Source organism: Anopheles darlingi, chromosome 2 (genome assembly GCF_943734745.1).
Source record: "Anopheles darlingi chromosome 2, idAnoDarlMG_H_01, whole genome shotgun sequence".
NCBI lineage: Eukaryota > Metazoa > Arthropoda > Insecta > Diptera > Culicidae > Anopheles > Anopheles darlingi.
This window is the reverse complement of record NC_064874.1, coordinates 22128922-22154402: the sequence shown is the minus strand read 5'-3', so window position 1 is coordinate 22154402 and position 25481 is coordinate 22128922. Positions and strand designations below refer to the sequence as shown.

The following is a 25481-nucleotide window of genomic DNA, read 5'->3' as shown; positions in this document are numbered from 1 at the left end:
CCGGAGTTTAACGTCGGAGGTGGACCGTTCAAGGGCTTTCACCTTGGCCTCGAATAAGTTCCGCAGCTTCTTCACAGAACCTTCCGTCGGCGTTGGTACTGGATTGCAGCAGTTAGTGGCCTCAACAAATCTGTGGAAAGATGCACGAGACCAAGGGAAAGGAATCCATCAAAATAGACACCTTACTGATTTTCGAATACTAACTACATACCCCTGACTACCATGGCTAGGGCACTGGACGGGTTGGCAGCGGTGTGCAGCGATCGGTTCCTCTTCGAGCGTGGCTTTACGTTGGAACAGCTTGGCCATATTCTTCACGGAATACTCGTAGATGGTGCCGCACGAGGAGCAAAAGTTCTCCATACTATCCGACACGTCCCGGCTTTCGTAATCCCCACACACCGTTTGATACTTTGGACAGTCTTCGGATTGGAAGCAATGATCCCGATTCGTGTTCATTTCACCCAAAAAATTTGTTAACTTGAACGCCATGCGATGCTACCGAAAAGCATGATCTGAAGCGGTACAATGAAAGCAGATTTAGGAGGTATGGTTACTGCGATTCCAATAAAACGACTAGTGAGTGCTGGTTGCCATGAGAATGCAGTAATCAGTTTGGAAAATAAAAATGTTGAATATAAAAATGATGTAAAAAATATCGTTTAGATATTAATGGTTTTTGTAGACTTTTGTTGTTTAGAAAAGTTCTTGCATTGTTTTATAAAAAATCTTTAGTCCAGCTTAGACATCATTTTTGGTTTACTATATATTCTTGTAATGTGCAGGCATTCACCAGCTGAGGCATGTTACGTGATATATTTTATTTTTCTAAAATCGACATTCTGATTAGATTCATTAAGTCTGACCTACACCGATATACCCATTAGGATGTAACATACCTAGACAAGACGATCCCATATGGCACCTGGCGCGTATGATCAACTGAAACTCTAATAGACCACCAGAACATGCCTATTAAGGAACAATTCATTTCGATCAGCAAACGCTTCCGAGTATGCCAAACTGGTGGTATACTTCACCCTGTCGACCCTGATACAGGCCCTGATCATGGACAAGGCAACCTCGTGAGCCACGCGTGATCACGAATATTATAACAATTAGTTCGATTGGCCGATTTAACGAAGCGCGCAGTGCGATCATGGCATGAAAACCAAATTCATTTTTATTAATTACTCCAGCTCCGGAAGATCAACCTGAAGGAAGGGTAATGGTTTGCTTCCAAGCTTTAGCAGACTCGGATATTGGCCGCCTTTAGTTACGGCCGGATGTGACTGGTTTGTAGTGGATGAGCCCGTTCCGAAAAAGCATGCTCGATGCATTCGTGACAGAGCTTGGCCAAATTTCGAACCGTGATTCGCTCAGCAACACCTTAACAACACCTCATCACCAACCAACACCACCGCAAGCGGTACGGGCGCGAGAGATTGTAAATCGTGACATCGCGCGGTTGAAGGATTGCGCACCGGATGGGAAGTGCCGTCGCCGTTACGTTGCACCGCTCTCGCGTGGTAATGTAAATAAGTGGTTTCGGTGTCCGTAAAGTTCAACTATTCGCGCCCCTCTTTACGGCAGTGGTTCCCCGAAAAAAAAAAAACCGGTAAGTTCCCACTCAAATCGATTAACTTTCAAAATCAGATTTACGTCCATTTTGTGCGCCCCTTCTTGGTGGAATGCGCGTGCGCGACGTGACACTCATAAACTTGTGATCCGTGCCGCCGGACCGTGCCGGGTTTCATTTTGATATTAATAAACATCTCGATCCTGCGCTCTTGCACGCCCATCGAATGCATCATTCGCATTTCGGTGTCGCTCAGATGGGCTTCTTGATTGGGCATCGTCTTGACAAACGGTGCCGACCATTGGCCAGCGATCTCTGCGATCTTCGACCCATCCGGCCACACCATCTCGATGGCCACACAATGACCACCGATGAGCAAGCAGCCCTTGGCCACACCGCGTTGATCGAATGAAGAAGCCACATTCATTCATGTCGTTCCCGGGCATCTTATACAGCATAATCAGTCAGCCAGCAGCGCGGCCGAGTGAAGGTGGAATTCGATAACAATGTGCTCGTGGCAGGCTCGTGCTCGTTGTGTCCTCAGGGCGTCAGGGGATTCGTCCTACTTTGAGCGCTCAATTTTCGCCAACACGAACCTCCCCATTCAATCGCGGCAACAAATTGTTCGAAGATCGAGAACCGCGCTGCTTGATTGAATCTAGGCTACGCACGCTGATTGAACAATGTGCCTGCAATGTGGCTACGTCAACGTCGGTCGTCGAGGTCTCATGACGATATCTATCTGACATTCGTTTTGTGCCAACAATGTGCCATTTTAAGTTTTCTGCACCCGAACGGCATTCGCTTCTGGTGCTCCAGAATGTTTCCATCTCCTCTCATTGGGCTCTGTCGGTGTCTTAAGTAGTTCGTAGTAGATCGATATGGATATCCTCGACACACAAATCTCTCCCTGCCGCCATTTGCACCAAAAACACGCTCGACAGAATTGGATCGTTTACGTAACTTGTGTTTGAGTAACGGTGAGTCAGCCTGTCAGCCATCGCTGTCCTTATGATATAGGCGGCACGTGCAACACCACCCACGGGGCAGTGGGAAAACTTGACCTCCACCATCGTGACGTGCGTGTGTGTGTGTATGGGACTCCTTTAGGCCATATAAACGGTGCTAATCAACGTGACCTTTCCTGTGCCTGTGACTTGACGTTGAAACCCCGAGCGAACGATTAATCTTTATTACCATCGTAATCCATTAATTAATCACCATTGGCCGAACCTAATAAGGGGGGGGGGGGGGGGATTTACGCCCCAGAGCGCCACCCTCGGAGCGTATCCGTCGGGTGCGTCTGTCGCTGTCGTGGCCGACAAACGATTTTGACGTTTGGCGCTCGCGGTTCTTTCTCGGGGTTTGCCCATATCTTCCGTGATGACCGGCGGGTTTGTGAGCCGTTGTGATGGCTTTTCGCTTTCTACCAATTTAAATCCGAAAGCATAACGCTCCATTCGGTTCCAATAGATCATGACATGTATGAGGAAATGGTGTTGTATGTATCCAATGATCTCGAGTGGACAAAATGCACTCAAAGCAGCACTATTTACCTGTTTTAACGCATACATCTGCTCCCCTCCGACTTTGATTATTGAGCGTGACCAGAGTAGAGGCACTGCACGTTATAGCGATCACTATCTGGTGCAAATTGTAAGTAGCTTAAGTCGCGGGATGCCGGCAGCCAAGCAACGAAAGAGGTAGGAAGGGAGCGCACACGAGAGATTCACGGTAGCTCAGGATGTGCACTTTAGGCAGATCATCACCTACCCCCGGTACCGGTACCGATATATTGCATAGCCGTCGCCACCAACGGGTATTTAAATATTGGCATCCCCCGTAGGGCCTCAACTGGTCGATGGAGGATGGAGGTCGGCTGTAAAGGTTAAATTTATCGTCGAGATGATCGTATCGCATACACACACACACATACACACGGTGCACCCGATGGGCACCTTTCACGAACGTCTCACCGGTTTCTGGGTAGTTTGTAGAGTATATCAATTAGTAGCACGCCTCGATGCGGTTGCTGAAGTGTCTTATTAAAGTGCATAGGCCGGGCGCACACTGAAAACCCGTGTTGCTCGCAGATATTTCCCTCGTGCAACACGCGTTTGCACATGCGAAACAGTTATGCTAATGTCGCACGGTGTAAGGTGAGTCTGTGTTCTGGTTGTGCAGCTTCAGCAGAGCATATATTGTTGACGCCAACATGCTGTATGCTCCAGTCTGATCTCTAGGGTCATCCACCGTAAAGCACCAACGGATGACAAGGCTACGTACGTTTTGACCTTTTTTTCTGGTTGATTAACAACCCCCAAGCCACCAATGAGGTGGTCATTGAAAACGGCGAAGCGTGAAAGAGGAACCAGAACGGAGAAAATGAATTACCAGCCGTACCGGGCGCACCATGTGAACCGAGTTTGCATAGTAGCAGCATCAGCGCATCGAAATGAGTTCATCGAGTGTCGCTCGGTAAGTCACACAAGTCCATCATATACATCCTCGCACCGAAACATACATCACTAATCGACGCAGATGATCGTTTGTTTACTTAGGATGATCGGTTAGTGTGGTGTGCGAACCGCGTGCTCTGCTATGACAGCTCCATCGCCCTACCGAAGAGACCGGATCCAATTGTCGAACCGAGAAAACAATAAATTAGCGATGGTGATGGAAGCGAGGTGATCTGAAGGACTGCGGTCGTCCCCTGCTGCATATGATTTACGTGAGAAACGTCGCTCAAGATTGGTGGGCTAAGGAGAACACTTTTATAAGCATGATGTCTGTTTCTGCTGTCGCCCATGATGGCGATCTTCAGAATTCAGAACAATGCCGATTCCGATCCGCCATATTCTGCTCACCATTCGAACAATCCAAGAGAGGTGAGCATACCATCGACCACAATCAATGCCCTGAGCCCTGTGAAGGGATCGCGAGAAGCTAATGAGCCGTGCTCTGGTTCGAGCTCGAGGGTTTCCCGAGCGTGTGAATCCGTGTCGGCCGATTGAACGGCTCATCAATCAGGAAATAACCTTTACCACCCTCACCGACCCATCTCTACGCCGCGGTGATCGGCGATAAATTCGTGGGTGCTTTCGTTTGCGAGGTGTTGTGTGCGCATCGGCCAGACCCGCGGTACTACATAACTGGACCACAGCTTGGCCCGTCACTGTCCAAGATGTGCCGCTTTGCCTCGCTTTGCTCTGTTCCCTCTGTGCTGTGCCACCGATCTGTTATGCAATCTTGGCATCTTTGCGGCGAGTTTAAGCTTCTGGTGACGAGCCCTAGAGCAGCAGCAGCAGCAGCAGCAGCAGCAGCAGCAGCAGCAGCAGCAGCAGTAGCAGCAGCGATGGCGGTGGTGGATGATGATGATTTAATTTACGAACTGCAATCAAAACACAATCATCAGGTTTACTCTGGTGGGGTTACGGATCGGTCAGCGAGGAATCTGGGGACCTGTAACGGCTGCTGAAGATCGATGGAGTGGTAACAATCGGTGAAAGATGTTAAGCGTCTTTACTAGATCAAACTGAACTCGGTGAGATTTCAATTTACAAATCGCACTGGTTGAGAAACAACCCTCTATTGTTTTTTTTTTACTTGCCTGCGACGTCGGAGTGAGGTTATGAGTGGAATGGTTGGAAACAAAAATAAAAAAAAGCATTCGACCGCCACCACCGTTCCAGAAGTGCAATTGTTTAGTGCAACGAACTCACAGACAGAACGATCCGCTTCCTACATGTAGTAGCACTAGTTTTATTGAGTATTTATGGAACAGCAGCAAGGTTGTCCATTTGTTCGACATCTTTTTAACACCGCGTTGTTACAATGATCGACAACAGAAGCCATACCCTCCTACCCGCCCGTGCCGTGTGCTATCCGGCAACAAAATATGTTTGTCACTCTTTCGGGCCCCCTCACGCCTGGCAGCAAACGGTTTGCTGCTGCTGGTTGCAGTAGGGAATCAAGCCCTGGCGAAGATAGGGAGCTGTGTTTTGGGCATTCCAGTGCATCGAAGGACAGCGGGTGTAGTGTAGACATCGGCCGGCGGCACCGCTCGGCAGGGTGCAGTGGCCGTTCTCGAACAGTTCGATGGAGCGAATGATCGATACGAGGCCTCCGTGATCGACGATCGATTGAGAAGGTTGCGAGTGATACTGCTGTCTGTGCTGCTGCTGCTGCTGCTGCTGTTGTTGTTGTTGTTGTTGTTGTTGTTGCTGCTGATGCTGAAAATGATAAGGATGCACTGCTGGCGGCGGATAGTGATGCACAGGAGGTTGATAGTTGCGTGGATGCGATTGTTGCTGGTCAGGGAAAGTGTTGTACGTTGGAAACGGATAATTTCGCGCCGGGCTGCTTGGTTGCTGGAATAGATGTGTAGCAGGAAGTTCTATCGACGGAATCACCTCGTACCCGATATCGTTGTGATGGACTAGATCCTGTGTGATGTGATGGAACTTATCCGGTTGGGGAAGCAGCAACGGATTGGCTAAGGGAGAAATTAAGAGTGTTTAGATTGCTAGCGACGTTTAAATATGATTAATCATGAGCTCCGATTCGTTACCCTTCTTTAGCGAGAACCCTGAATGCGGTCCGTAGATTTTGTATGTCTCCGGGGTGTTGCTCAATGATTGATGATAAACTGTTAATAACAAAAGCAACAGATGCACACAGCAAGCGTAATGGGCGGTGGGCAACAAGAAAATGATAAATGTTCGCATGGAGAATGGATTTACCTTGAACGGTGGTCTCTGGTGTTTTATGGAGAAGGTCGCTACCGTACGGACGAATGTGATTGTTGATAACATCTGCAATGAGAAGGTGCACTAGTTTCACACTATTTAGAAACATTTTTTCTGCGAAAAGCGATGTTGTTTATATGCTCACCTAGACCATTCCGGTTGACCACCTGTCCAGAGTTGTAGGAGAAGATTGAATCCAAACTGGAGGGACTGTCTACTTCGTCGCCAAAGCGAATGTCTGGAAAGGACGACAGTGAGAGTGTTATAGATGAAGTCAAGCCTCCCTCTTCTGCTCTGTACTTACTTAGAGTACCAGGAATATCCTCGATCGTTCGATTGAGCACTATCGATTCAATCCAATCATACGAAGGTGCCAGTCTAGTGGCCACGAACAAATTCTGCGCTCCACCACAGGGTCCTTCGTCGATCGCGTTGATTCCATAGACGTAGGGGACAATGTTATCCCGACGGAAATTAGACACTGAACCTCCTGGTTCGAGCTGTACGGTAAAAAGGATTAAATTTCCTTATCTTCGAGGCTGCCCCCTACCAACACCGTTACACACATACCTTGCAAATCCCTGGGACTAGATCGATCGGATTGTATGTGCAGAGAAAGTCACTGTTGAACCCAGCCGCCAGCGTGCTGTTCACTTTCCACGCATCACTCGCCTCGCAGCGTCCATTCTCCGACAGTAAAGCGACGAGGATTTTCAACGAGACACTGTTCAACTTGTCCGTCGGATCGTTCTTCACCTCGGGACCATAGCCCGAATAGAAGACGATGAGATCGGTGATGCGTTCCTCCTTCCACATGCAAGCCGGCGCGATGATTTGGTAGATTTTGTTGGGATTATAGAACTTGCCCAGCGTGAGCACGGCTAGATTGTTGTAGCTTTTGCTGGCAACGTAGCGCGGATGCAGATCGATATCGACGATGTCGATCAGCTCGTCATCTGCTTCCACGAAGGCTGGCCGCTGGTTGTTCCGAGTGGCACAAGTAGCCGACGTAATGACGTGTCGATAATCGATCAGTGCTCCCGAGCAATGATGGAAGGTACTATTGTCCGACTTTCGCAGGTTCACCTGCAGTGATCAATGCATCAGTGTTGATGGTCACTAGTTCTTTCACGTTGCAATGCTGCAGACTGGTACTTACCTTGAAGAAAGGAGAATTATTTTGCGGACTAAGCCGACTATCGGAAAAGGGTCTCGATGGTAGACACTCGGAGTTGCGGGCACACTCGATCGGATCCGTTGTCACATTGACCCGTTCACGGATCCAATCAATATAGCTCGAAACCTTCGTATAAACACCGAACGAGCCATCCCAACAGCCGGTACCGAAGGATACCACCCCGGTCAGATATGGTATCGTTTTCGATACATCCGACAGCTCGATCTGCAGCGGTCCACCAGAATCACCGAGACAGGCATCCTTATTGGGCGTCTTCGTGCAGAATTGATCCTTCGTTAGCCCATCCTTCAGAAACTTTGGCCTTGGTAGCTCATTGTTGCAGGTATCAAAGTCGTAGTAATTCAGCGACACCTTCTGCAGCACCGGACTCATATCGGATCCTGTATCCAGTCGAGACAAGAACGACGAATGAATTCTGATGAAACCGTTGTGTTTGCACCTTGCCCTCCTAGTTCTAACTCACCGTAAGACGTCTGCCCAAAGCCAACCGCCTTCAGACTCGCACTGTACTCACTCAAATTGTCCAACGGCCACAGGCAGATCGGACAGACGGAGGTCGTAAATTTAACTTCCCGATCGAGCTCGATCAGCGCAATGTCGTAGTACTTTTTGTTTCGCTTATACTTATCGTGCACGGTAAAGGCAACGATCTTAAACTGCTGCGCGCTTGCATCATCTTCAACGGTCGCCAGATTCGTATCACCGAGTCGTACCGCATCCGGAGGAATCCTGCATTGTTTGATGGATTGGTCACAATCAATGTGTTAATCGGAATGCCGAGTACATTTCACTGGCACACTGGCATTCAAACACTGGCACACTGGAGTCACACGCGACACTTACCTGTTCTCGTCCTGCCCGCAGTGAGCAGCCGTCAGCACGAACTTGGCCGCTATTAACGAACCACCACATTTGTAGCTCACTACCGCCGGTGTCGTGTTTACCTTCGTCCAACCGATAGCGGCCTACGGATTAAAAGATAGTGATGATGATGGGTGATCTGACATGCCGCTTTCATCACAGGAGCCGGCTCATCTATTCCAGCAGCAATTAAGGCAATTATTGTGCCACTCAAAAGTGCGAACTATGCAGTGTGCGTGACTCACTCACTGCTGTCACGATACTTTCGACGGGCCGTTGCACATTCGACTCACCATATGCGGAAACTCCTTAAGGTATGCACGACCTCCACCGAAAATAAAGAACCCGAGAGCACTGGAAACATCCTGACTGTAGAACCGACTCGGACAATCTAGAATCAGGCACGAATGATGGGAATCATGTACGGGCACGAACTGTGGATCTGATCCCTTTTAAATTACCCGCTAGTGTCGTTCGTTCGTAGTATCCTTCCGGTGGGCTATCGATAAACGCATTATCCGCCCCGGTACTGGCGATGTGCAGTAGTACCAGCGTACAGCAGAACACCAGAGCCTGCATCACGGAACTAGACCTTCAGATCGCCTCACTTATCACTCAGACGCACCTGTCTCGATCGCACCGTCGATTAAAACTGATGACTGGCGCTGTCAAACGAAGCCCAACAAGCAAGCTACCGTCCCAACGGGACACTCGCAGGGGTGGGCTAATTTAATATAAGTCCTCCTGCTTCTGCCTTCCCCAACACTAGTGCTGCTGCTGCTGCTACTGCTGATGTTGCGGCCACGGTCCGTCCGACCTTGAGCGGAATGTTGCAAAGCGTGGTTGTGTACTCACGCAACCTCCTGCGAGCTCGCGGTGTACCCGTTCGCGGTGCGACCTCTTCTGTGGTGTCACTGCCACACTTCCAGACCTATAAATCATATCTGGTGCAGTCCGGCAGCACGTGGAAGACGTGCGTCGTCGTCGGCCACCCGTGCCGCTTGAAGATCGCATCACCTGATCGCTGCTCGTAGCGGCTGAAAAAAACCCAAACCCACCCCGGAATTCCTGCCGCTACTACGTCAACAACAATGTCATCTGTTGGGTGGCTATGTGTGTGTATGTATGGGGAGCACTAGGGGCGCTGGCCAGGATGGCCGCTGGCTGATGGCGAAATTCGTCCAACACGGTTTCTCACACGCCACACATTGTTTTGTGCGGTTTGATAGTAAGACACACTAACACAGTGGCCGGCTACCGCTCCTTCTGCCTCTTCTGCCCTCCTTTCGGACCACCCTCAGCAGCTCGTTGGAGCGCCTTCCTGGCGGCGCCCGAAAAATGGTTGACTTAATCTGTGCCTAATGTCGAAGCAAACGATGTGAGCCGGGTGCCATTATGTGCTAATAGCTATCGGGCTACCGCTACCGGAGTGTTAAAAGAACGATGGAGCCGGTGGTGGTTTTTTTTTTCGTTGGTGATGCTTGCAAATTGGCTCACTACTAGGCGAGCGCCACTGGCCCCTCCCCACATCTCCGGAGGTCGACAATGTTTGATCATCATTTAGCTGAACGGGCAAAACACAAACAGAGCAGAGAATACTGGCTCAGCATTAGCTCAATTTAAGACAGTGGGTTTTTCTGTCTCTCTCTCTCTTTCCCTTCCTCCTTTCTGTCTAGCGCAGGCCTGATTGAGCTGGTTGGAAGCTGGTGTGATTGCGTGCACGCTACGCGATTCCGCTTGATAAACGTTTCATATAATTGTAGCGATTGATGTGAGCTCGGAATGTGTGTTTGCTGGGCGGCCATTGCTTATGAACGTGGGGAGTAACCTGACTGTCTGTGTGTTTATGTGCGTGTACACGATCATAACACTCCACCAGAGACATTGTCATTTGTTCGTTGCTGGTGTAAATGAAACCGTTGACCTGGAGGGCCCGGTCTGTGCTGGACTTTTCTGAACGTCAGCGCAGAGACTCTCACATTGCGCTCGGCTATTTTCGGCTGGATAGCGTCATGCGGATTCCCCCGTTAAGTGTAATGATTAACAGATAAGAGACACTTTTAATCGTAGAAGATCTGATTGATGTGATCGTTCTTTCCCCGCAATGTGATTCATTGTAGCTCAACCGCAACTAAACGATGCTTCACGAAGTTAGAAGGCTGTCGCGACATTCTTGACATTGGAGAGTAGGGGATTCGTTATGGCCGCTAATAACGTCTGCTTGACATTGGCGTGTTACGAATGCTCCCGATAAGCTCAATTCCGTAACCGACTTAAAACCAAAGGCGGAAGGTAACCGTAGTATGGCGTAAAATCTTCCCGAATACGTCGATGACCTTAGAATCGGTCATTGTGGGCCATTGGAAGCCGGAAGGTTGAAGGTGAGCAAACGATATCGTTTGATATGTTATCTATTCGCTGAAACAACCAATCCCGCTCCGTCCCTCTTTATATCGAGTTGTACTGATAGCGATAGACAGATAGAGAGACGTTCGGGCGCGCGTGAACAATGGCCAATGTTCTATATTCGTCTGTCGCTCGCGCTGCTGGCTCAAGATTCAACACCAAAACAGCACCGCGACCGGTTGACTGATTGCGACCCTGGTAAGCGTTGTTGCGTGATGGCCCCAAGCCACCTTGTCCTTGTGTTAACGTTGATCGTGGTCCTCGCTGGACCACTGCTAAGTGCCAAACTGGAGCTACCCTGGATCGGGCATCCAACAGCAGCCGCAGCAATGGAAGGTTCCGAATGGATCGCCATTCCGACGGCTGGCGGTGATTGGGTTTGGACACATCGGAAGGCCATCAGCATGGTACACCGGAAGTCGACGCACGAGGTGAGCGATATCGCGTTCCTGCTGTACACCGCACAGGACATCGGTGACACCGGTTACCGGTTGGATCCAACGGACGCAGCCGAATCGATCGCCACGTCCAACTTTGTTGCCAATCGGCCAACGCGAGTGATCGTCCATGGCTGGTTAAACAGTGCGGATTCACCGGTCGCTCGGACCATTCGTGAATCATATTTGCTGCAGTGGAACTACAATGTGATCGTGGTGGATTGGTCGGTCTGTGCGATGGCTTGGAACTATGCCAAGGCGGTCGGTTGCGTACCGATGGTCGGGAAGGCTCTCGGGGCGCTGTTGGATGAGCTGCAACGGAGTGGCGGTGTGCTGCTGGAGGATGTGTATCTCATCGGGCACAGTCTCGGTGCGCACGTGGCCGGCATCGCAGGGAAGACCGTTACGACCGGTCAGATCCACACGATCTTTGCCCTCGATCCGGCACTGCCACTGTTTTCGATTCATGCACCGGAAAATCGGATCGGTGTGAGGGATGCAATGTACGTCGAGGTGATCCATACGAACGCGGGGCTACTAGGCTTTCAGCATCCGATAGGGACGGCCGATTTCTATCCGAACGGTGGCTCTCATCAACCGGGCTGTGGTCTCAATATTGCCGGTAAGATGGACAGGGGTTGAGGCGGCAAACGGAACTATTAATTCCGAATTGTTCGTTCCTGCAGGGCTTTGTTCACATTCTCGCGCCTGGGAACTGTTCGTTGAGACGCTGCTCGAACCGGAAGAGAAGCTGCTGGCCAGTCGGGTCGATACGCTGGATGATGTGCAACGTCCTGCCGGGTTGCAAGGTGTCGCAGGGGATGCTGCTGCGAACGAGAGGGTCAAAATCGGTGGAGAACCTTCGAGCGCAGGCAATGCTCGGGGACTGTACCGCATCACTACCCGCGATCGGAGCCCATTTTTTGCGTGAAAGCTTATTGCCGGCGTACGCAATTGGAGCAACTTTGGGCTGCCGTTACTCAACCGCGCGTATTACGTATTGGTTCATATATTTTTAATTTTCCATTTTACTTTCGTCTTAAAAATGCAACGAGCTCGAGTAGGCTCGCAGCTTGCCATTGTAGCTGTAGGTCCGAACGATACGATCCAGACGACCGGGAGGCCGAGATATACCGAGTAGCAAACATCACAGTAGCTTGGGCCTGTGTTCATGCGAAAATGTCATCTTTTATCGCTTAGTAGGCCACGACGGTTTTCATAACATCAGCCCGGGATGTAGAGCAGAGAGCAGGAGTGTCTGTTGCGATTCGAGAGATGCTGGCACTGTCTGTCTGTGGCGGGGGCTATTGTTTTGCAGCAGCATTTGATTGATGACACCGGTCTCACCACAGCGGGCAGGCGCGAAAGGATGACACGGTCTTTAGAAGAAAAGCATCGACGCATAACCACGGATTGAGTGCATTTTGGATGGGCGCTAATGTATTATTTTATTTTAAACTCTGGCTACCGTTAGGTTAAAGATGGATGGATTTCAAATTAAATAGGAATAAACTTTGTTACAATGCATAACATCCTTTAATTGGGACACATTTGTTACGCGAATTCGCGAAGACTTTACCATCAGCGACGTGTAATGCAATTGAACTTTATATACTCATTTCTTATTGTTTGTTAAAGTGAGCTTCTTAGTCTACTATATAAGTCTACTTAAATTTCAATCAAATCAAACTCGAAAACCTCCTCATCGCTCCATATTAAACAGTGCCGGTTGTTGCAAATGAAATCATTTTGATTTATCCAAAACAAAAACGCATCCACTTGACGAACGGTGCCTCATCTCGAGTGCCGCGCGTTTGCATAAATTCGGTCCATTGTTGTGGCTCTTCTTCGCGATAGCAAGGAACAAGGTACGCCGTAAGGCGTCGGCGTGACGGCAGAACCGATGACGAGCCTCTGAGCCCTGGCCATCGCTGCTGTGTGGTCGCAATTGCTTAAGCGGCTTGGGAAAACCGAAATAGAAAATAGGCTGGCCGTTCGGCGGCAGGCTGGTACGCTCGTGGGCGGAAAAGTGCATGGTGAGTTGTGGGGACCTTCCCTTTTTCGTGGTGTGCCCGAGGAAGGGCCAAGACCGCCCGGGCCGGGTGGGGCCGGTGCCAAAATTGGGTCAATCCATTATGCGTTTGACATTATGCAAAAATGGGCAACGAAAAGCGGAGTGCAGGGATTGATGCAGCGGGGAGGGCAGGGCGGAGGGTCTGGTTCGCTGACACAACACCCCGGAGCCACCTACACGCTTGAGGGGATCAATTTACGCTGGTGAAGGTCGTCGCCACTGGAAGGAAAGATCACCAATGGGTGTCGTGGTTGAGGTGAAACTATAATAGAATTTTCCACGAATTGATTGGAAAATTTCATAAATTTCAAGTCAAGTTTATCGACAGTAGCATGTCATGGTGGACCAGCTGTCAGATCAAATTGATTCTCTCCCAAACCGGGGCGATTGACCTTTTCGCGAATCAAACGAGTAACGCAAACGAAGGTCGCAAGAGATAAATTAACAGCGATCCGTTCTGAAATCGTTTGACAAAATAAATCTAACCCCTTACCGAACTGCGCCGTGGTTTAATGCAAAACATTCTACACATTACACGTGACAGACCACAAATTGCTGAATGCCCAGGTGTCGCCACAAGATGCGGCACTTTTTAAATGATGTGTTGGAGTGCTAAAGGTGCTAAAGGGCTATCCTTTTGGTAGGAGAAAGTAGCAAAGAAGAAAGGGAAACAGAAAGAGAAAGGAGAAGCGATGAAAGGAACTTGTGTGCGAAGCGTACCGCCGGAAGTGGGTCAATTGCAGCACCGTGAAATCGGGCTGTCTGGACGGTTCGCCGACGACGTTAAACGACGCCGAATTGCAGTGGCGCACATTTTCGGCAATCCCGTTCCCGCGCGTCAAGTGTATACGCGCCACGTCCCCGACAAGTACCCGCGACACTTATCCGCGCATCTCGCGCTAGCTCTCTTCAAACAAACGCCCTCGATCGACGCGGTTCTCAGACTTGCGGCCGCGAGGCGCAAAGACGCGGACACGAACGAAAGAGGCACCACAAAGTAAGGATGGATATCAGGGTCACACATACACGCCCGACCGCGCAACCGAAAACAAACATAAACAGAAGACCTGTTTTTGTGCCGCCCAGTTCCAGCTCCCTGCGGTCCGACGTCCGAGAGATTCGACGTGCGAGCACGCACCGATCGTTGTGTTTCATCGTCTTCGCGGCGCCTTCTTCCGGGGGTTCTACTTTCTGCGCTCTCCGGCTGGCTGTTGTTGCTGGCTGGCTGGTGGTCCTGTTCCTGTTGTGTGATGCGCGGAGAAAGCCCTCTTAGATCGCCGATCGGTTTGCCGACGGTTCAGTTGCCACGCGGCGGCAGTTCGTGGTGATCGGCCGGTGTGATAGGATGGTGACCGTGATCGCCGTACGATGGTTTGCCAAGGCGTTGGGCGTTACGCTGCTACTCTGGTGCTGCGCCAACCAAATTCAACCGTGTTCCGGTGCCACCGGTAGTGGACAGGCCGGTTCCGGGTTGGGTCTCGGTGGTGGCGGTGGTTCCTGGTTGGATAAGTTCAACAAGCTGCTGAGTCGCTCCAAGAGCCGCAATGCCACGGAAGGTACCAACAGGCGTTGGAAGTGGGATGCTGATTGAGTCCTTTATTAAACCCCTTTTTGTGTGTTTTTGTTGTGTTTGTGTACTCCTGTGCGTGTGTGTGTGTACACAGATAACGAAGTGCTCGATTCGAGGGAGTTCGACTTCATCATCGTCGGTGGCGGTACGGCCGGTATGGTGCTGGCCAGTCGGCTGTCAGAGAACCGTGACTGGAAGGTGCTACTACTCGAGGCCGGCCAGTACGGGTCGAAGCTGTTCAACATTCCGATCGGCTTCCAGCTGGCCGTCCTCTCCGATGCCTACAACTGGCGGCTGTTGAGCGAAAAGCAGGAGAACGCGTGTTGGGGTAAGCGAAAGCCGAGATCCTCTTACGTCGAAGGACGTCGAAGGACGTCGAAGACCGTCACTAGGACATTGTTCCCCTCTCCATTCCACAGGTACGATCGATGGCCGGTGTCCGGTCGATGTCGGTAAGGGCGTCGGTGGATCGACGCTCATCAACGGACTCATCTTCTCGCGCGGCAATCGCGACGACTACGACCGTTGGGCGGCGGCCGGTAATGAGGGTTGGTCGTACGACGAGGTGCTCCCGTACTTCCAGAAGATGGAGAAAGCCGTCGGTGACGGTATGAGTCCACCGTACCGCTCGACGGCCGGACCGCTGCGTGTCGAACGGTCCGCCTTCAAGTCGGAACACGCTTCGCTCTTCATGGAGGCGGCCAAGGCTGCCGGTTACCGAACGGTGGACTACAACGGTCCGACACAATTCGGTATTGCGCCAGTACAGGCCACCATGTCCAAGGGTCAACGGTTAACGTCGTACGCCGCCTATCTGCAGCCGGTCCAGAAAAAGCGCACGAACCTCAAAACGTTGACCGGTGCGCTGGTGACACGGATCGTGATCGATCCCGAAACGAAAGTGGTCCAAGGTGTACAGTTTACGCGCAATGGCGAAACGTTTGAGGTGCGTGTCCGCAAGGAGGTGATCCTGTCGGCCGGAGCCATACTGACGCCCCAGCTGCTGATGGTATCCGGTGTCGGTCCCCGGGAGCATCTGGAATCGTTCGATATTCCGGTGCTGGAGGATCTTCCGGTTGGTGCTGCCCTGTACGATCATCTCGGTTTCTCCGGGCTGCAGGTGGTCGTGAACAGTACGAATCACTTCGCACCCGGCGACATTCCGACGTTCGAGAACTTTTACGAGTATCTCAAGGGTAAAGGGGTACTGACGGTACCGGCTGCGGTAGAGCTCGTGACCTACCCGAACCTGACGCTCGCTGGTCGCCGGGGGCCGACACTGGAGCTGATGAATCTGATCAGTTCGTTCGCGGTGGATAAGGGTACGACGGCTAAGAACAGTGTGCGGATGAGGGACGACATCTACGAGGCGGTTTATCGGCCGCTCGAGACGAAGAACCACTTTACGATCATCGTCCAGAATCTGCACCCGTTGTCGCGGGGTACGGTACGGTTGCGGTCCGCCAATCCGGCCAAACCGCCCGCCATCGATCCGAACTATTTGGCTGCCGAACTCGATGTGGAGGTGATGCTGGAGGGTGTGCGCGAAGCACAGCGGGTGCTGGAGACGGACGAGATGCGACGGCACGGGGCGACGGTTTGGTCCGGTGCGCCGCTCCCGAACTGTGCCGGACATGAGCGCGATTCCGACGATTACTGGCGGTGCGCCATCCGGACCGTTTCCTTCTCGCTGACCCACTTCATGTCGAGCTGCAAAATGGGGCCACCGACGGATGACGAGGCGGTCGTTACCCCCGACCTGAAGGTGTACGGGCTGGAGGGTTTGCGCGTCGTCGACGCGAGCATCATCCCGGAACCGGTTTCCGCGCACCCGATGGCGGCCGTCTACATGATCGCGGAGAAGGCGTCCGACATGATCAAGCGGGAGCACCGCAATGGCCGATAGCGACGATCGGGCCGACGATCGAACCTGCCCGGCTTAGCCTTTCTTCCGTTCCGTTCCGAGAGCCGTTCTGAGGCGCCGTGGCGCAGGTGGAAGTGTAAAGTTTTTCTATTAGTTTAGTCGCGGAAGAGGAACCGAGGTTTTTTGTTTGTTGCCAATAAATTAGCATAAATCGATCGGTTGTAATGTTGCATAACGGGTGTTTCTGGCGTTCGTTCAATTCTTGCGGAGGTGCCACCAAGGGGTCCGCATAGACTGCGGATTGGATTGCAGTTTTTTTTAACGCAGTTCTCCAGGGACCTTGGGCAGGTTGGTTGATATTGAATTGTTTGAATGAAACCTACGGGATGCTGCGTACCTTGACATCAATATCTGCAGTCTGCATCCCGGTTCCCCGTCAGCAGTGATCGTTTTTGAAGTGAAAGGAAACGGACGGTATAATAATGAAGCATTCTAGTGGAGCGCCGCATCGATCCTGGTGGGTATTCTTTCCCAAAAACTGAATTCGGTTGCATACCGGTTCCCGGGGGAGGGGGGTGAAAGAGCTGTTCGTTGACCTTGCAATCAAGATAACCAGTTTGGCAAGAAGGGGACGCGCTTTTTGGCAAGTTTTATTGCGGCCCGCGATTGTTCGATTCCGTTCAGTTTCGGTGTGTCCTTTGGTGCAAGTGGATGGTTGTGCTGATTGATAAGCCAGGCTTCGTCAATCATGGTTCGATTGAGCCTAGTGTTGGTGCTCCTTGCCAGCCTTTGCCAGCCGGGCACGGCTGCATCTATTGACGTCGAACGGACGCTAGATTTGGTCATGAGAGGTTTTACGAAAGTGTTTCAGCAGGAAGCGTTTCATTTTCAGTATTCAAAAGGTCAGTCCTGTGCGGCATCGAGTCGCTTGTGCAGAGTATTGAGTAAACTCCTCCTCCTCCTCTTCAATTGCTCCTCCATGCAGACCACGCGGTTCCCGATGTTCCAGAGTATGACTTTATCGTCGTCGGTGCCGGTAACACCGGTTCCGTCGTTGCCAATCGGTTAACGGAGCACAAAGAGTGGACGGTATTGCTGCTGGAAGCTGGTCCGGTAGGTACGGCGCTGTATAACGTACCGATCGGTTTGCAGATCGCGCAAGTGTCCAGCTACAACTGGAAGTTTGTCACCGAACCACAAGAGAACGCATGCTGGGGTAGGTACTTCGCGTACTGCTCGTCTAGTTTCTATCCTTAACGAGTCTTATCGTGTCCGCTTTTGCGTAGGAATGAAGAAAAATCAGTGTTTGATCGACGTCGGCAAGGGAACCGGTGGATCGACGCTCATCAATGGGTTGATCTTGACGCGAGGCAACCGTAACGATTACGATCGCTGGTCAGCGGCCGGTAACGTCGGTTGGTCTTTCGATGAGCTGCTACCGTACTTCCGGAAGTACGAAGGATACAAGTCTGCCGACGGTGACGAGGGTTACCATTCGCCCGATGGACCGGTCACCGTAGAGACCTCCCCGTATCGCAGTGACCACGCTCGGTTGTACCTCAAGGCAGCTAAGGAGGCCGGTTACAACTATGTGGATCACAATGGACGCACCCAGTTCGGTATATCCCGGACTCACGGAACCACCGTCAATGGGCAACGTGTATCGGCGTTCGATTGCTACCTGGAGCCTATACTTCGGCAACGGAAACGCCTCAAGCTGAGCGTTAATAGCTTCGTGACGAAAATCCTGATAGACCCCGCCACGAAGCGTGCTTACGGTGTGGAGTATCTGAAGAACAACGTGACGCACCGGGCGTATGCTCGCCGTGAAGTGATCCTATCGGCCGGTGGAATTGTGTCCCCGAAGATACTGATGCTTTCGGGCATTGGACCACGCCAACATCTGGAACGACACGGCATCAAACCTGTGGTGGATCTTCCGGTTGGTTCCAATTTCCAGGATCATATGGCATTCGCCGGACTGCAGGTTGTGCTGGAGGGCACCCGGTTTATCGCTCCCGGTGATGTCATCACTGTGCCGAATATAATCCAACTTTTCCACGGCACTGGACCACTAACCGTACCGTCGGCGGTCGAGGTGATAACGTATCCGAACATGACGTACGGTGATCGCACCAGCCCGGTGCTCGAGTTTGCAATGAGCCTCGGGTCCTTTGCCACCGATCAAGGAATACTGTCGACGGAAGCGATCCGCATGAAGCAGTCCGTGTACCGGACGGTGTACCGGCCACTGGAACCACTGAATCACTTCACCATCCTCGTTTCGATGATGCATCCCCGGTCGAAGGGTTTCGTGCGTCTGCGTAGCTCGGATCCGTTGGATCCACCGATCATTCAACCGAACTATCTCAAGGAACCGATCGATGTGGAAGCAATGGTGGCCGGTGTGCGTGAAATCGAGCGTATCATCGGGAGTCCAGCGATGCAACGGTACCGGGCACGGCTTTGGGATATGCCACTGCCCAACTGTCGTCAGCATAAGCGGCTTTCGGATGAGTATTGGCGTTGCGCGATCCGTACGCTGTCCGTTTCGTTTGCACATTTTATGGGCAGTTGCAGGATGGGACCGGCGGGCGATCCGGCCGGTACTGTCGTTGGACCGGACCTGCGCGTACACGGAATCCAGGGGTTGAGCGTCGTGGATACGAGCATCATTCCCGAGCCGGTAACGGGCCATCCGATGGCAACGGCTTACGTTATAGGCGAGAAGGCATCCGATTTGATTAAAGCACGGCACGGCGTACCGACTGAACTGAGATCTGGAAGATAATAAATGAAACGATGATACGAACAGGACGCGCGCCCCTGGCGTATTCGCTTAGACATTCCTGTCCGCGCGCTCTGCCCTTTTCTGAGAACAAGTGACAGCAAACAAGGACCACCACCGCCATCACTATGATCCATCCACAGTTCTATTTACATTGGCGAACCATTTTCCTTTTCCGGGCCACTGCATTGAGCTGTCAAGATGTTAATTATGCTCTCCCCTCCCCCTGGACGTGGTGGAACGCATCAGCAGCAGCAGCAGTAGCAGCAGCATCAATCGAATTATCATCGTAAGGTGTTCGGCGGGCACAAAGAAAAAAATAAACCAAAACAAACACTCACGATCGGTCGCGATATCTTCGGATTCGGCTGAGTTACCTGTGTGCCGCTCGGCTCGAAAAGCTCAACGAGTGAGCTTTCAGTAACCGATCGTGCGGCTCGCGATCGAGGAAATCTTCCAAAAAGGCTGCTTTTACTCGTTGAATGATTTAAGGAAAAATGTTGATTGTATTTTTATTTTACTTGTTGAGAATAACATCAGATAGCAATGCCGATGGCAGAAGAAGGATACGTTTTAGAAACATTTAGTCAAATCGCGCGCAATCCACGTTGAGCGGCCACTCACCGTAGCAGCAGCTGGAGCAGCTTTCGAATAGCTCATTTCGAGCTAAAGCGCTGTTGCTCCCACCTTTAAACCGCATAGTTTAAGTATCTCACGGCGCGCGTTGAAGGTTGGAGCCAGCCAGCCAGGCAGCCAACCAGCCAGGCTGCTAGTTGCGTTCACGCTGCACCTACGAGTCAGTACGAATCTTGCTACCGAGCTGTCGGCCGCATCTTAAGACACCTCGCATCTTAAGATTACCCCTATTTCGTGTAAGTGTTCGATCGGTGATCGTGATGCTGCATCCGTTATTTAGTAGACAGTATTCAAAGGCCAACCGTATCAAAGTGTATCGGTGATTGGGAATCGGAAGAGTGCTAGGGCTAAGGAAAGGGCATACGAGGAGGAACTATAAGCCGCTTATCGTGCTGGATCCACCGACACGTCCCTGAACAGCGTATAAATCGTGTGCGTGCGTGGGGGTCAAACGAAGGCGATGCCAAGTGTTTGCTCGAAGAGGGCGCAACATCTGAAGTGTTTGTGGAGTGTAAAAAGAGAGAGAGAGAGAGGATGCACCCCGCCCGCTATTGATGCTCCTGCTGCTGCTGCTAGCGAACCGTTTCGTTTGAAATATGATTTGATCTGGCTCACTCTGGCCGTTGCGCGGTGAATCCGAATGGTGTAATCCGATTGCGCCAACGATCTGTCAACCAGCATATCGTTACAGCCCTCCCCCCGGGTCCGATAGCCACGGTACTCGGGGGGTTAGGGCGCGGTTAAAGGATTGAAATGGGAGGCTGAAGGTGTCTGCGTGTTTGTTGTGTGCAGGAGGATGGTGCAAGTGCGTCCGTTTGTCCGTGTTTTTTTTTCTTTTTGATGGATCAAATACCGAAGCCACCCTCGTGACACTACACAGTGACGCCCGTGAGAATGATGCGCCTCGAACCGGTTGTCACGCTGCTCCTTCTCCTCATCATCGTCGTCGTCGTCGTCGTCGTCGTCGTCATTGTCGTCATCAGCTGGGAGTGGACGGCATCATCAGGGGATCTCCAGCTAATTGATAATCGAAGGCGTAGTAGAAGTATAACGAGCTGTGGGTCTATAAACCACTAAAAACCGGACCGAACTCACCACGGAGTTGAATTTGGATTGCCTGGATTGCCAGCCAATCATCGGCCTGGTATCATCGACTAATCTACCGGCCATTAAATGATCTTTGGAGTGATCGCGAGACAGGAGGCTCACCTTCGCGGCGGTTCGCCAGAGAGATACTTAATGATACGCTCGCACGCACGCACGCACGCCCAGCATGTAATCAGTGGAACTACTCCCCAGACCCAGACCTCCCAGGACTGCCATTTCCGTGCTCCATGGTTGACAGGGGGTCGGAGCAAGGGAGGGGTGCGATATGACATATTGCCTGCTATCGGCGGTTTAGCAAAACCGATCATCATTTGACGGCAATTTATGACACCTCACCGGGGTGGAGGGGTCACTCCGGTGGGATGCTGCACATCCCACGCCCTCGGCACGGACCAACGCCCTCGGCTGGTACTGGGTGGCCTTTTGCGACCGTTTGTTGTTGTTGTGTGTTTGTTGTGTTGTCTGTGTGTGTCGTGGATGATTGATATTTCATTATTTAAAAAGCCATTCCTGTGACTGTGTTGCGACCTCACCTCAAGGACGTGATCGCGGGCGTGGATGAGTCATTTTGCGGTGGTAGAGGGGGAAAGCCTCGAGCGAGTTCTCGGCGCATCGGTTTTGTCGCTCTGCGTCTGGGGAGTTAATAAAATAATTTCCTAATATTTCACACAATCTCATCCCTGCTCGTAAGCCGAGCTGATGATGATCCTGTAACGAATGTTTGCAACCGACAGGACTTGACTCGCCACCGTTAATCATTCCCGCTGCTTGGAAGTCTCTCACTCTACAGTCCAATGGACGGGTCGTTATCAGCGATATGATTTATTTTCGTCTCGTCGAAGAACCACCCGAGAGCTCAGGTTTTTTTTTTCGTATGCACGACGGGTACAGTGAGCGTGCAATAAAACCTTTAAAACCGAAAAGGGGACGCCTAGCGGGAACGGGATTTTTGTGCATAAAGTGCATAAAGCGACCAAACAGAAGAGCACAAGCTCAATATTGCGCAATTGCTGGTTGGGTTGGTTATACAATCGTGCTTCAGTTTGCAAACGAGTCGAACGTACGGAACGGAACGGAATGAACGTTTTGAGTCGCGACTTTCCTTGAAGTGAATTATCGTTTTCCAATAACAAGAACCGTGCAGTAGCGGCGGTTCAATCGACACCTTGTGGAGCGTGTGTGTGTGTGTGTGCCAAGCGCATCCACTGCCACTGATGTGACCGTGTTCAATTGGAAAAACGTCCGGACAGGTGGCGAAGCGGGGGCGAAGGCGAAGAGCAATCATTGTATCGTCTGGTGAAGGTGAAGGTGTCATGTCGTGTACGGTCGTGTTTGTCGTTTGATTGACCGACTGACCGCAGAATCCATCACTCACGGGGTCCTTTTCCGCGGCGCGATCCTTAAATAGCTGAACATCATCATTGCAAGCAGGTCACAGGCCTCAGGCCTCGAGCCCCAAAGGAAAGAAGCTCAGCCGTTAATGGATCCATCATTGGTCCCGCGTTGTCGCAACTCGACAAAGTAGCCAACCCAATCATAGTAGGTCCGTCTCCATGGGTTGACATTGCGTGTGTATATGTGTGTGCCAAACGCTCTTCGCTTTGCTCTCTACCTCTGCTCTTGGCAGTAACTCCTGTCTGTCTGTCGGTCTGTCTGTTGGTTATGCTTTTAGCATAATGTTAGGGCTCCGCGACTGTCGGTGTCATCGATTGTATGCGCGCCAAAAAGGGGTTAATGAGTGAAGGACATCTTTAACCACTTTGAGTCTTGCTTCATTTTGCTGGAAAATACTTTCGAGTGCAACGGTTACCATCGGTCGCTTCTTCATTGATCCGCGAGGCTTCGTTTCGCTTACCTGACAACGGTCCTGACAACGTCAACGTATGCCAGGACTCCGGTGCACAACATTGAAATGTCACTTTGCGTCTTGGTTCTTGGACCCAAGTGAAAGCAAATAAATCGCGCACCGCGCAACCACACTTCCCCCCTCCCCAAAAAGCGCAACACGCTTAACGTCTATTTAATAGACGCGGCAGGACAGGACAGAAAATGCATTAGCTGCCCCGCCACCCGGTGACTCCCCTCTCGTGACCCTCGTGCTCGTTTGATGGCCGACGCTGCGACGCCATCGGGCGCCATTAGGTTGGAATTCTTTGGCTTCGTTCAGGTAATTCTTCGACAAAAAAACAAACACCCCCCCCCCCCCCCCACGGGGGGGAGTTGAAGGTGCCACCCCCTACCCGCCATCAAGAATTGGCGCCATCCGATACCATCCGCTCCGCTACCAGCGGTAGCTCGTTAAGAACGCGGCAATCAATTAAAAGGTAATGATGAGTACCCGTCGTGGCCGTCGTTGGCTACTACTACCGCGTGGGAGCTGCTCCATCCGTCGGTCGGGGATCTCTGCGTGACTTCGGAACCCGGGTAACTCTCCAAGGTCACCGTGTGTGTGCGCGCGCTGGTGGCTTGCCTCCACTACCACCAATTGATAGTGCCGAATGGATGACCTCCGTGATTAAATGTCACTGTGCCGGAGTTTAGAAGTCGCTGAGACGCTTGTGAGGCCCTTCCTCCGCTGTACACCAACCCATCATCAGCGTCGGTCGTCTCGTTCCGATCGCTTCCGTGTGAAGGTGTCTGTGTAGAACGGTGATCACTATCACGCTCGGTTAGTTGTTGGATCGAGAGGTGACTCCGCCGTACTGGCACCTTCCATATTGCGTTCCCCATAGCTGCCCTCCGGGGGAAGTGTGCTTTACTGAAGATTAATCATCGCACACACAATGCGTGCTGCAATGCACGATCGTGTGTGTGTGTGACGCCGCAGGGCGCAGAGCATAATTGTTTGGCCAACGGTACACCCTGCCCAGGAGTCCTTCGGTAAAATCGTTGAAGGGTTTACCAAACCATACAATGCACACAACATACGAGATGAAGAAGATGATGATTTGTTCCGAAAGTGATGGCCAACCAGTCGAAGGTAGGGCCAACCACGGAAGGCTGCCTGGCCGGGAGCCCTTCGCTGTCATGCTCTTTTAATTGCACCAAGCAGTCAACTGGCAGTTGGCGGTATGCGTGTCATTGGTAAAGCTGACACACACTGATCCAATTATTCGCTGAAGATCACTCGGCTGCCTTTGGGATCCCGATCGTAGGTCCCGATAAGGTGCAAGATGAGACAATAGCAGCCCGGCAGAAGCTTCCATTGTGAAGGTCGGTTTTGATTTCAATCTGACCTTCACCCTCGGAAGGGGTGGTTTGTACCTCGCGTGTATGATGCCCCGAAAAGCCTGTGATCGTTAACCTGGCCACACCGAAACATTGAAACGGTATCTCAATCTCGGATCAAACAAAACGGTGGCTGCTTCCATCGGTTGAAAGCGTAACCATCGAACCGCTCATCGCATCGATGCGCCAAGACGTCAATTCCACTCGATCACTCGATTGATTCAAACGGCGCAACGGTCCAATGATTGAAAAACGCCCGAAATACACTTGCCCGGGAGGTGTAAGGGAAGGTATGGGCTATTATCCTTCGCCTGATTACGCAAAACGGTTCGAACGCGCAATGGAAGCGGCACTGAAATTGTGCAACACACCGTGCCGGTGCGGGCGCTCGTCCGGGGAACCCTGTCGAGGTGCCGCCAACGCCAACGTCAGCGCCAGCCGTCAGTGAAACCGGTAATCCGGTTGATCTTGCCACTCGAAGCGTATCAGTTTGCGGCAGCAAACCGACGAAGGTACCGGTTAGCCGTCGTCGTCGTCGTCATCGTCGCCGCCGCTGACCTTCGAGGTGTTGGGGTGCACGAGATGAGAAAAATGATCCCGAAAATGGCCGGGTGGAGGAAACGGGAAAGGGGGGTGACGGCTCGAGACCGAAACCGAGAGAAGATCCGATTGCGATCGATCGCTACCAGTGTCGGGGTTCGCGCCGCTCTTCACTGCGCCTTCTTCCGCGCCTTATCCTCAATCCATTTTAATGTACCGTGCAATTCTCACGCATAATCGCGACGAGGAGAAGGAGTTGAATGGTTAAATGTCATCACCGTGAAAGGGTGTGCGACGGGCTGTGTGTGTGTGTGTGCCGATGATGGCGAGGATCCACGAAAGGAAGTGCGTCGTGCTCGTGACCAATCTCGTGCGCATTGACTCAAACGCAGGTCTCGACCAGGTCGCTAATCTCTCTCTTACTCTTTTAACCTCTCCGGTAGAT

General features: G+C 51.7%; 3 protein-coding genes across 3 annotated transcripts; all 3 read left to right on the top strand.

The window, feature by feature from the left end:
• Window positions 1-10881: 10881 nt before the first annotated feature.
• Window positions 10882-12160, top strand: LOC125952177 (phospholipase A1 VesT1.02-like). The gene is made up of 2 exons (XM_049681492.1): window positions 10882-11851; window positions 11916-12160. Exons 1-2 carry the CDS (start codon window positions 10903-10905, stop codon window positions 12158-12160), a joined length of 1194 nt encoding a protein of 397 aa, XP_049537449.1. The 5' UTR covers window positions 10882-10902.
• Window positions 12161-12203: 43 nt separating this feature from the next.
• On the top strand, window positions 12204-16779 carry LOC125951415 (glucose dehydrogenase [FAD, quinone]-like). Its single transcript, XM_049680243.1, is given in 5 exon segments — window positions 12204-12352; window positions 12355-12366; window positions 14577-14859; window positions 14968-15201; window positions 15293-16779. Coding segments are annotated over 5 exon segments (2094 nt in total). The 5' UTR covers window positions 12204-12274.
• Window positions 16780-17581: 802 nt separating this feature from the next.
• Window positions 17582-19528, top strand: LOC125952175 (glucose dehydrogenase [FAD, quinone]-like). Its single transcript, XM_049681489.1, has 3 exons — window positions 17582-17639; window positions 17723-17953; window positions 18024-19528. The coding sequence occupies exons 1-3, from the start codon at window positions 17582-17584 to the stop codon at window positions 19526-19528; spliced, it is 1794 nt and encodes a 597-aa protein (XP_049537446.1).
• The last annotated feature ends 5953 nt before the right edge of the window (window positions 19529-25481 follow it).

Coding starts and splice junctions, on each gene's coding strand:
- LOC125952177 (XM_049681492.1), top strand. CDS start 10,903: ATGTTCTATATTCGTCTGTCGCTCGCGCTGCTGGCTCAAGATTCAACA. Junction 11,852..11,915: donor CTGTGGTCTCAATATTGCCG/GTAAGATGGACA, acceptor TCGTTCCTGCAG/GGCTTTGTTCACATTCTCGC.
- LOC125952175 (XM_049681489.1), top strand. CDS start 17,582: ATGAGAGGTTTTACGAAAGTGTTTCAGCAGGAAGCGTTTCATTTTCAG. Junction 17,640..17,722: donor TCATTTTCAGTATTCAAAAG/GTCAGTCCTGTG, acceptor TCCTCCATGCAG/ACCACGCGGTTCCCGATGTT. Junction 17,954..18,023: donor ACAAGAGAACGCATGCTGGG/GTAGGTACTTCG, acceptor GCTTTTGCGTAG/GAATGAAGAAAAATCAGTGT.